Here is a 13,210-nt window from a genome sequence, read left to right on the forward strand (position 1 = left end):
GAAAAGCCAAACTTCTAAAGTCATTCAAAGTAAAACCAAATAGTAATGATTCCATTAACAAAATGTGTTCCACCAACTCCCCCTCTTGTTCCGCTGTGAAAACCGGTCTGTGACGCCCTAATCCTTTCTTTGCTGAATTGTCTCGTTCGAGAGTTCCATTTTTAATATTGTATTACTCTGGCTTCAATAGTTTTTCAATGTACCGCAAATTCTTTAGAAGCCTTAAGACAACCCATTTTTCCGTCAAGAACCTCTTCCACTGCTTGGCGCATACTTTCCTTATTCCAAGACTGCCGATCACTTTTTTTATATTTTCCCATCTTTTAATAACTCTAAAAAGATTAAATTTAATATGCCTGCTAAAAAGTATATGTATACGTTTTGGTTGGACAAAACGGGATAGTATCCAGTTTTACCCAACCACTTAATATCCCATTTTACCCAACTAAACACTGAATATTGTTTTGAAATTATTCAACAAAAAAACAGTTATCATAATCACAAATGTCGCAAAACACACTTATATTACATAGATAAACATAAAAAATAATCACCGCTATTTATTTTGTTGATTTAAACTTAATAATTCTTAACTAACTACGGATGAAACTACTTAGCATAACCTACTTTTTCAAACTAGCATTTGCCTTGCCACAAGCTACAGATCAATAATAATTATTAATCAGAGTAAACTCCTGCTACGTTCAAATGGACGGTATCTGTATGTAGTGATTAATATCCCCGGTCATTAGATGGCGCCGCTTATTTTTAAATCATCGTCGGTATCCGGTTTTACCAGACTATCCTGTTTTAGCCAACTCTCCCCTACGATTATAGAGACCTGGTAATATTAAGAAAATGTATTTTATTATAATTTATGTACATTTTTAGGTATATTTTGAACCATATTAATAAAGAAGCCACATCTCGATAAAAGGCGTCTTATCGAAAAATTATTAAGAGGCAAAAAAGTTTTAAAAACACTGTGTTTAACTAATAGTAATACCACAATAATAGTCCATTCGTTCACGGTTTTTGCTCTAAATTTTAAAGAACCGCTTGGATTGACATGAAATTTGGCATACGCATAGCTTACATGTCGAAGAAAAAAAGTGATATTGTGTCGATGTGTGCTTTTGCCCTAAGGGTGACTTTCACCCCCTCTTGGGGGTGAAACATTATATGTCCAAAACAAGTCCGGAAATGGGTAAACTGACTAATTTTAAGTAACTTTTGTTCTATAGAGCTTTTTCGCCAAGTCAACACTTTTCGAGTTATTTGCGAGTGAATATGTTCATTTTTCAACAAAATAACCACATTTTTAGACGGTTTTTCGCAAATAACTCAAAAAGTAAGTATTTTGTCGAAAAAAATGTTCTTAGCAAAAATATAGCTTATAAAAAAGTAAAAAATGGTGTACGCGTTAGGTCTCTGGATCTCGTAGAACCAGAGTTATAGCCAATGAAAAATAGATTCATATTCACCAAATTTCAAATATAATATTTCGACGTGAAATATCCAAAAAATTAAGCACTTTTTGGGGAAAACCCATTATAACTTTTTTAAAGTGTTTAAAAAAATCTTTATTTCTGTTTTTACAAAAAGTTTCTAGCATTAAATTTAAGCAAGTTACGCTCAAAATAAGGTTGGTCCCTTTTGTTTTTGCAAAAAAAATCGGGAAGACCACCCCCTAATGACCAACTTAAATGAAATTAATCGTTGCCGCTCCACAAATTATTTTACTTATATTGTGTTTATATGATCTGTAAGTTTCATCGATTCAAAGTGGTTATTTTTGAAAAAATTTGGTTTCAAAGTAAAATTTTTAAAAATTTAAATTTTGAAAAATATGCTTTTTTTCAAAATAACTTAAAAATTGTTAGAGATACCAAAAATATCGAAAAACAAAAAAAGTCAGATTTGCTTTTCTGAATATCATGTATTTTTTTGTTTTTCTGTTAGACAAAAATTGATCAAGATTTGGTGTTTCTAAATTTGCATACATTCGTGATCAGTGGCTCGTTCAACCCCTTTTAACTACAGCCCTTTCAATAATAAGGACTTTGAACCGATGAAACTTACAGATCATATAAACAATATATACACGAGTCAAGAAACTTGTGAAGTCGTTACGATTAAGTTCATTTAAGATACTAATTAGGGGGTGATTTTCTAGATTTTTTTACCAAAACCAAAAGGGACTAACTTTATTTTGAGCGTAACTTGTTTAATTTTGATGCTAGAAATTTTTTTTATAAAACAAAAATGAAGCTTTTTTAAACGCATTAAATAAGTTGTAATGAGTTTTCCCCGAAATGTGCTTCATTTTTGGTTATTTCACATTAAAGTATTCCATTTGGAATTTGACGAATATGAACCTATTTTTCATTCAAAAACCGTCTAAAAGCGTGGTTATTTTGTTGAAAAAATGAACATATTCACTGCCAAATAACTCGAAAAGTATCGACTTAGTGAAAAAACTCTATAAAACAAAAGTTACTTAGAATTAGCCAGTTTACCCATTTCCTGACTTTTTTTGGACGAATATTTTTTAACCCCCAAGAGGGGGTGAAAACCACCCCCAGGGCAAAAGCACATATCGGCACAATATCACTTTTTTTCTTTGACGTGTTAGCTGTGTGTATGCCAAATTTCATGTCAATCCAAGCGGTTCTTTAAAATTTAGAGGTTTTGCAATATTTTACCGTTAAAGAATGGACTATAATAGTTTAATTGGAATGTATACAAACATTTGGGGGGTTTAAAGGAACAAAAGCTCCATAAAATTTTTATGTAAACATATTATTAAAAAAGAAGCCGCATCTCTATAAAAACTAGCTTATTGAAAAAATATTGAGAGGCATAAAAATTTTAAAATACTGTGTTTAACTAACGGTACCACAATAATCATTTAATTGGAACGTACACAAAAGTTTGAGGGGGGGGGAAGGGTTTAAGGGAACAAAACCCCATAAAAATTTTATGGGGTTTACAAATTTCACTGTTATTTTTTTTAAATGTTCCTGTCACAATAATGCCACATGTCAATTTTCAATAAAAAAATCTCTAAGAGTTTTCGATATATGGAAAGAAATCGATTTTAATTTTGTAACTTCAAAGGGCTGTGACTTTTGTTATGCGCACATTTGTACTAAAGGTAATTTAGGTTCAATGGAACTATTTTTGGTCCCAGAGCATGTTATTTTATTTATGGCCTGCATTTTTGTTATACCCTGTATACCTTTATCTTTATGTATAAAATAATATATGTATAAAACTCGCTCTGTATTTTTATTATTTTAATTGCTACTGTAGTACCTATGTGATAATAGTTACTCGAATTTCTTTAGATAGCCGTTGTAAGCAGATTTCCTGAAGAAAAATGGACCATCGTGAATTGCCTATTACGCTTAGTGCCAGTTGAAGGCCTAATTCTGCTAGATGACGTTGATACAGGCCAAATAAGTTTAAATAAATTGAGATCTACAATCTCTGTTATCACCCAAGATCCAATATTATTTTCTTCTTCAATAAGATTTAATTTAGATCCACTTGACCATGCCAATGACGAAATGATATGGAAGGTATTAGAAGAGGTACGTATACTAGCAACAAATAAGAAAGGAAGATTTTAATTAATCAGATCATTAATTTTTTTGCTAGCCTGTCTTTATGTTGTTCTGAAGCTATTTCCTTGTGGCATTTTTATAATGAACTATTTTAAATGGGAAATAAGCCACAATTTTACCAAAAAAATTAATTTATTAACGTTTTTAAGTATTATTTTGTATTTTGACAACGACACCCGACTTGGGCGTCGAAACGTTAATAAATTCATTTTTTTGGTAAAATTGTGGCTTATTTCCCATTTAAAATAGTTCAGCCTGCCTTTATTTTTACCGTTTTTATGTACGCATTTCAGTTTATCTATCCTGCCCTTAAGTCAGGTATTATCATTATTATTTCTCTATCGCTCTCTAAGAACAATATTAGGTACTTAACTATTACTTTAACTAATATCAAAAGTTGCCGTTATGTTTAACCTAGCAATTCAATTTTTAAACCACTGCACCATTTTAAATATTAGATCTTCAATATGTCAGTTATGTTCCTCTTAATTCAGGAACCTTATGCGATACAATGCAATATGGCAGGGGTCACCAATTATATTTCTTGAGGGTCCGTTTCGAAAACCTATGACACTTCCGGGATCCGGAGGTAATGGTTGTTGTTTTTTCTGCAACTATAGTGTTTAGCAGTTTTATGGAACATTAAAAATAATGCATTTAAGTTTTGAATTTAGTAATAACTTCGGAATTCGAACTTGGGAAATTTGAAACATCAGAACCATCCCAGGACACATTAGGAGTAACAAGATCTCCAATAAGGCTATCCACCAATGAAATTAAGAAAGTATGTACCGAACTAAAAAAGGGTAAAGCACCAGGACCTGGGGGGATTCCAGCCGAGTTGATAAAAAGGAACTTCAAGACTTTACGAGCACATAAGGAAACTACTACAAAGATCGACAACATCGACAGCATCGACAACAAAGAAGTCCCACAAGAATGGAAATTATCGTATATGTCAGCAATATACAAAAAAGGAGATCGAAAACAATGTGATAACTATAGGGGTATTTCCGTTACACCAACAATCAGCAAGATATACGGAAGGATCTTAAAAAACCGAATAGAAGACGAATTCAAGGAAATGGAGGCAGAAGAACAAGCAGGATTTAGAGCCGGAAGATCTACAGTTGACCACCTTTGTGCAATCACACAAGTCATGGAAAAGAAAACAGCGGATAACCAAGAGATTCATATGTATATATTGATCTGAAAAAGCATACGACAGTGTACCTTTGGTAAAGTTATGGGAGGCAATGAACAAATATAAACATAGAAATCATAAAAATAATTAAAAAATTTTATAACAACACCACCACGAGAATTAAACAAGGAAACAAACTCACGGAAAGATTTCTGACAAATAAAGGTCTCAAACACGGATGCTGCCTTTGTCCAATACTTTTTAAAATATATTTAGAACAAGCTCTTAAAAATTGGAAACGGAAATGAAAGAACATGGGACTCCTACTAAATGACCATACACTATATTTATACTCTTTGTTTCGCAGACGACCAAATACTAATAGCATAAGACTACTATGACATATGTTACATGACAAGAAATCTAATAGAGGAATACAGGAAATGGGGACTAGAGATAAACATAAGAAAAACCAAATATATGAATATCGGTGGAACGCAGCAGGACTTGATACTGGAAGGAGGAGAAACAATCAGTAAATGTAACGAATATAAATACTTGGGTATGAAAATCACGAATGATGGAACACTGGACGGAGCCATTAAAGAACTAAATACTCAGGGCAGGAAAGCAATTACGCTCCTAAACTCAGTAATCTGGGACAAGCAGATAAAAAACCAAAACAAGAAAAAGATCTATAACGCCGTAGTGAAAAGCATCATAACATACAGCTGCGATGTATGGCCTATGAAGGAAAAAGCAAAACTAATGTTAGAGGTCACCGAAATGGATTTCTGGAGAAGAGCTGCAGGAAGATCAAGAAGAGAACATGTCACCAATGAACGAATACGAGAAATAATGAAGGTCACACATACAATAAATGACGAAATCAATGAAATACAACTACGATGGTTTGGTCACGTACAAAGAATGCACGAAGACAGAATCCCAAAACAAATACAAAACTGGAAACCGCAAGGTAGAAGAAGAAGAGGTAGACCGAGGAAAAGTTGGCAGGCAGGAATAAACAAAGCCATGGACGAAAGAGGTCTGCAAGTAAATCAATGTGCGGACAGTGAGGAATGGCGAACGGGTATCGGAGGACGGAGAACGTTGTAAACCGATAGTATATATATTTAGTAATAACTTACCTTTAGAGTGGGGTGCGTTGCGGTTTAAAAATTTTGAAATTTTCGATTTTTTTATTATTTTAAATGAAAGTTATTATACATAACATTAACAATATTCACCGAAAATTTCAGATCCACGCGCAAAATTACCGGAAATACAGTATGCTGAATATGCCTTCGCGCCAGCGCGCTTAAGCTTAGTGATAAACGTTCAACAGCTGTTCCCCTTTTTTTATAAATTACTCCGCGATTCAAAAACATATTACGATGTGCATCACTTTACAGTTTGACAGACAAAAAGGAGAAAATTAAAGTTGTCAAAATTTTAAACGCGTTTTTCTTAAACTGGTTTTTTCAAAGGTGGTGGACATTGTAACTCAAAACTACTTGACCGATCCACCTGAAATTTTGCATTGCTTTTCTGTAGACTTTTGTAAGGTAACGCTGTCAAGATATTTTCTGTTTTATGCTTATATTTTGTTTAAAAATAATAAATATAATGATTTTCACCAATTTTTTTCCAAAAATTTCATTATTCAGAATTTTGAGTGATACCAAAAACTCAAAAATGGTTAAAACTAAAAAACTCGACAGCGTTGCCTCAATAAACTCATAAGCTAATGATTTTTTTTGAATTTATTATTTCACATGATCCAACGACGAGTTCTGACCACCTAAAAATCCATTTTTTAGGTGTCTGTAAAAATTTGCTACTGTTGGCTTGTTTTTCAATATTTTGCCCTAATTTTTTTGTGAATATTCTGTGATTCTACGGAATCTGTTTATTTAATATAAAAATAAAATATATGTATCACAGTTAAAAAACATAAAAGTATGCTTGAAATTTGATTTAAAACCATAAACCCCTTCTCCCCCACCTCACTCCTCGAATAGTATTTGTTTACTTTACAAATTTTTGTACATTTTATGGTGAATACAAGTACTACGTTTTTTGGCCACTGTAGAGTTAAATACTTTCCTGTTCCTGGTACAGTAAATTATTTTTCCACCTACCTCTACCGAAAGTATACTTTTCCGGACCTGATTTTAGGGAGCAAAGTTGTACTTTTCCTCCCTAGGGAGGAAAATATTTTTCCTCCCTAGGGAGGAAAAGTAAAAGTGACGTCATGGTATTTCATTCATGAAATATAACTTATTGACGCCCTGTACAATACCTATCTTCTATTACGTAAGTATCTATACATTTTAACGTTTATTTAAAAACACTCTGTATTTTGCAGAATGGTAAAAAAACAGTAAATTGTTACTCTGATTTAACAATGTTTACATTAATAATTTGACTTATATTTTGACAGTTGACAGTTATATTGTACCTACTTGTTAGTTTTAGTTCTAATAAATTTTGTTGGTTAGTTACATAAATAAATTAAGTAAAAATGAAAAAATGACTTGTTATTTGAGGAAGGTGGAAAAACCATATGTATAACATTGGAGTAAAGTGCCTTTTCCTCCCTTGAATGATTACTGCCCTCCGCTACGCGTCGGGCAGTAAACTTCATTCTCGGGAGGAAAAGTAGCACTTTCCTCCCTTGTTATACAAATAGCTATTAACCCTACGTTAGGCTCGCGGTTATTGCTGACGAGCTTAGTCGCGCGGTCTACGATCGTAGACCAATAGTTTTTTGTCATATAATACCGGATTTTAACAAAATTAACTAATTAATGGTTAATAACATGTTTATTTATGTCCTTACTTGGATATTAGATATGTTTTGTTCCTTGGCTTTTCTCATTTTGACAGTGGTAAAATTAAAATCGTCAGGAAATGGTCAGGACACGTCGCAAGACAGAGAGACAACAGATGGACAAGGAAGATCTTAGAGTGGCGGCCAAGGGCGGACAAACGAAGTCGTGGAAGACCACCTACCAGATGGACCGACGATATTAAGAGAATAGCGACAAACTGGATTGCAGCTGCCCAGGACAGAGAAGGGTGGAGACATTTTGAGGAGGCCTATGTCCGACAGTGGACAAATTTGGCTGTGTGATGATGAAAATTAAAATCGAGGTCATGATTTTTTTGGGTCTACATTCTCAAGTAAATGAAATGGTCACAAAAATAAGCTCAATTTAGTAAAAAACACAAATATTTTTTATCTTTGAACTTATAGAATGACCAATAGGGATGAATAATAAAGAATATACCTAACCAAAAAGTAAAAAAGAGCAAAAGTATTAAATGGTCAAAGTGGCACAATTTTAGTCAGTCAAAAATTTAGTGCAAATATCCCTGAGATGATCCTTGCATGCAAGTTTGTCACATTTTTGGCATGTTCTTTTTGTTGACATATTGCAAATTCGTGCACAAATACAACATCGTCCCACGTAATTTGTTGGGGGGGTGGGTACAACTTCTTGAACTCCGAGCAGTAACTCTGCCCAATAGAAAGCTACAGAAATAAAAATTAAACTGATTATTTCATTCATAGGAGATTCTGACCAATAGAAAGCTACAGAAATCTGAATTAAATCGATAATTTTTGATAATCTCCCGTCGTTAAGTATATTACGTCAGATGCCCTTCGTTGCTACGAAAAAATACATTCAGTGACATTAATGACAATTAATGTTTTAAAAATTATAAAAGTGATGACTTTCAATCGTCAAATATTTATAAAAACTGTGTGTTTAATGGTACTTACATAAATAAATTGCAATAAAATTTTGGTTTTGAACAGTTTTATTCATGAAATAATCGCAACAAATTGCACTTGACCTCTGAAATTAATATAGAATTTTTGCTCTCGTGACACTTTGACATAATTTCACTCGCCTTCGGCTCGTGAAATTAAAACTGTCAAAGTGTCACTCGGGAAAAATTCAATAATTTCAGAGCTCTTGTGCAATTACTACTGATTATTTCATTCATAGGAGGTTCTGACCAATAGAAAGCTGCAGAAATGCAAATTAAGGTGATAATTTTTGATAATATCCCGTCGTCAAGTATATTACGTCAGATGCCCTTCAGTGACATTAACGACAATTAATGTTTTAAAAGTTATAAAAGTGATGACTTTCAACCGTAAAATATTTTATATCAACTGTGTGTTTAACAGTACTAATTTGTACTTACATAAATAATATACAATAAAATTTTGGTTTTGAACAGTTTTATTCATGAAATAATCGCAACAAATTGCACTCGATCTCTAAAATTAATATAGAATTTTTGCCCTCGTGACACTTTGACATAATTTCACCTGCCTTCGGCTCGTGAAATTAAAACTGTCAAAGTGTCATTCGGGAAAAATTCAATAATTTTAGAGCTCTTGTGCAATTACTACTGATAATTTTTGATAATGTCCCGTCGCGTCGTCAAGTATATTACGTCAGATGGCCTTGGTTGCTACGAAAAAATACATTCAGTGACATTAATGACAATTAATGTTTTAAAAATTATAAAAGTGATGAATTTCAACCGTCAAATATTTATAACGACTGTGTGTTTAATTATACTAATTTGTACTTACATAAATAAATTACAATTGAATTTTGGGTTTGAACAGTTTTATTCATGAAATAGTCACAACAAATTGCACTCGATCTCTAAAATTAATATCGAATTTTTGCCCTCGTGACACTTTGACATAATTTCACTCCCCTTCGGGTCGTGAAAATAAAACTGTCAAAGTGTCACTCGGGAAAAATTCAATAATTTTAGAGCTCTTGTGCAATTACTACTGAAAGTTATGAATTTATAAACCCAGTTTTTGAAACTGAGAAATTTAAAATGAATAATCATAATACAAAATGGTAATTAACATCTTTTTCTTTTCTATATTGGTTTCAATGTATGATGTTTTTATAAATCTCAAAATATTTTATTAAATGCACAGCTTAAAAGTACTCCAACATGTAGAGAGGAAATGAATATAAAAAGAAACGTATATGATAATTTTACATTAAAGTTTACTTAAATTCAAAATTAATGATTATAATAAGTAGTATAACAATAAGCGGAAAACTCTTTACAAAATTTAATTATCAGTGAGAAAAATCACATGTTGTATTTTGTACAACCTCTCTGAAGTTTGGAGTGAGGTTAGTAACTGATTCTCAATAGAGAGATGTTCATCTGCTAGCTAAGATCTGAAACGACCTTTAATAGAGTTCATTGACCATTTTAATGGAGTTCATGATGCGGACCGCGGTCCGCTATTTGGTGACTCCTGCAATATGGGCTAACTACTGGCCATTGCAGGACCACTAACTATGAATTGTACGCAGCAATAAAAAAATAACCAGTATCCATCAAAAATCTAACCTAGTGGAGCTAACGCAAATGAGCGTGACACACTCATATGCACAGGTAAGAATAGGAAACAATACCATTTAGTATAACATCAGGACTTAGACAAGGAGAACTTTTATCACCGTTGCTATTTAATTTGGCCTTCGAATATGCAACAAGTAAAATATCATCTAAGCTGACAGGGGCATTTGCGAATCGAGGATCAAAACTATTGTTGGTCTTTGCTGATGAGCTAGAAGCAGTCGCTTATTCTGCAAGAGACGTGAGAGAGGTGTTTTCGGAACTCAAGGAAGAAACAGGTAGTCTGGGCCTTCGAGTAAATGAAGAGAAGACAAATAACATGCTCGTAACCAAAAATCCAAGACCAAAAATATTTGGCAGAACATAACTATTAATGACCACAACTTTGAAGTGGTAAAAAAGTTTAAATATTTGGGGGCGGTTATAACAGACGACAACCATATAAGAAAAGAGGTCTCAGCAAAAATAGCTACGGGTAATAGAGCATTATACTCCCTCTCATCATTATTAAGATCTAAGCTGATAAAAAGAAAATCTAAATTAAGAGTGTGTGTACACATCAATTATTCGCCGAGTTGTTACATATTATAGAAACGAAACATGGACTCTTACATCAGCGAGAAATAGATAAGCTGTTGGTAGTTAAAAGGGAGGTTCTCGAAATGACATTGGACTTTCAAAGAGATGAAGTGACAGGAAATTGGAGAAGACGCTGTAATGCGGAATTAGTGACTCTATGATACTGAAAATATCGTCAGACATATACAGTGCATTGGATTAAGTATTAGGTCCCTCCCCCATTCACTTATTTATTTTTAGCACATAAGAAAAACGTTCGGACAGGTCGATTTTTAAAATAATCATAGTATATTATAGTATCAATGTTTTGAACTTTACGCGATCCGTCTTCAGATGAAATTAATAACTTTAATTTTTTTAAATAGGAAAGTACATCATGTGACACCTCATTTCAAAGCTTTTGAAATATTGATTACGATTACAAACATGTATAATACTTTAATAGTTAAGAGTGTAAGCGCAAAATTTCGTTCTAATTATTTTTAAATGCATTCATTTTTTTCGAATCCTGAGAAAACTAATAAATATTTTTGAAAAATTTAAACGCAGAATGAAAGATTACAGTATTATCGAGGATCGAAAGTCCCGACAACTTTGGCGATATTTATTTTCCGACCCTTGTTGGCAATATTGCCAACCTAGTATTTCAAATGCAATAAGGTCTAACAATTATTACCGATATATTTGCTGAAAAATAACAATAAGTAAGTATTTAAGCACAAATATATGACTGAACAGTGTCTTCTTTTGTTAGTGCAAGGCAGTCCTCATGTAAGTAACACAAACAAACGCTGCATAATCTCATATTAACTACTCTATTCTCGTTTCACGCTTTGCAAAACTAGTTTTCCTTGGTACTCGAAGAACCTTTCTTGGATACTTTAGGTAAATTGGGTTTCTTACGGGAGTTATTAGTTTTATCGGTGTCAAACAGATCTTTTGTCACAACTTGCGCTCAACTATTGATAGCGGCTTTTTTTTGCTCGTGTAGATTTTTGTGCCATATCTGGAGTGGTTAGGATATCTGAAAATGAAGTGTCATGTTTTTCTTCATCTCACTTAACTCTATATCATCAGAATCACTGTTTCTTGTCGAGGACTCTACCGTAGAGCGATTTTTAATTTTTCCAACCTTCGACGTACTTGGAGAAGTTGACTGCCTATGTGAAGAATGTGCTCGAAGTGGATAATTCTTGGATAATGCAGCATCGTCGGTAAAAATTTTCTTTTCGCTTTCAGGTTTCAGCTCTCAGAAACTGATTAATTAAATCACTTTTATGTTTTAAAATTTCTCTGGCCAGTTCCAAATTTTTCTGCTAACACAACTTCCCCATGCGTCTCACACAACTACGTCTATTCAATAGGCTTAATCAGATATTTCGGTTGAAATTATTAAATCCTTGTTCCAGTCAAAACAATAATTTAACAAGTTCCTGGTGTCGCACGCAATCTTTGCTCGACGGACACCGGACACACACCTTCAATTTTTATTTTTATTTATTGATTTGAAATAATAAATATATTATACACATTTATATTGTAAAATATTTGAAAAAAAATGTTAATTTTTTTCATTTACTGTCCGCATTTACACCTCATTTACTGTCCGTGTCCGTTGTTAAGAGTGTCCGTCGAAGGGAGTTAAAGGGTACAGGTTCATATATCGCCGAATGATTTTTGTTTTAAAAATCGTCCGTATAGAGGAGGTGTCCGGCGAAGAGAGGTGTCCGTTAAGAGAGAGTTTACTGTACCTAATTTGGTTTTATAAGATGCAAAACTATCTTAAAAATCTCAATGCATCATTTTATTCCTTAGGAAACAAAGTACAAATCACTGATATCAAATAATATTACTCACCAATAACGCCGCTCCAATCTAATAAACACCCAAGATGTAAAATTAAGTATAAACGGTCAGGGGCGGCTCGTGATAGTAGAAGGTGGTGAGGCACACTACACCTGAGGAATTTTATTATTATGGTTAGCTTCTCTTTAATGGCCGGAAAGTCGATTTTGTGACGTCATAACGCTAGGACGAAGCTAGGACAAATAATCCCCACAAATTATCCCCGGACAAGAAATCCCCAGACAAATAATCCCGGGACCAAAAATCCCCACAAAAAATCCCCGGACAAATAATCCCCGGACAAAAAATCCCCACAAAAATCCCGGACAAATAATCTCCACAAATTTTTTAGACAAAATATCCCCACAAAAATTCCGGACAAAAAATCCTCAAGAAATATTTGTTGCCTATTAGTTCTCCAAAAGTTTTCCCGTGACTGAGATCGACTTAAATGCTTTCAGCCTCAGTGCATAGAGTTATTTTTAATTCCAATTCCATATCGAAAACTTCAAATTTTACATAACAAAAGAGTGTGAGTTTTTTCAAAAATCGTGGAAGATATGGGGAATGAGCTAAGGCTGTGGGAATC

The 13,210-nt window shown here is 33.3% G+C and overlaps 1 protein-coding gene across 1 annotated transcript in view; it reads left to right on the forward strand.

Moving 5' to 3' along the window:
- LOC114334875 (ATP-binding cassette subfamily C member 4-like) overlaps positions 1-13,210 on the forward strand; it is a 202,312-nt gene that overhangs the window by 154,861 nt on the left and 34,241 nt on the right. Inside the window, exon 17 of the mRNA XM_050647075.1 lies at positions 3,351-3,596. Within this exon, the coding sequence (XP_050503032.1) occupies positions 3,351-3,596 (246 nt within the window). The remainder of the gene's footprint in view (positions 1-3,350; positions 3,597-13,210) is intronic.

The sequence above is a fragment of the Diabrotica virgifera genome, chromosome 3 (assembly GCF_917563875.1).
Source record: "Diabrotica virgifera virgifera chromosome 3, PGI_DIABVI_V3a".
NCBI classification, from domain to species: Eukaryota; Metazoa; Arthropoda; class Insecta; order Coleoptera; family Chrysomelidae; genus Diabrotica; species Diabrotica virgifera.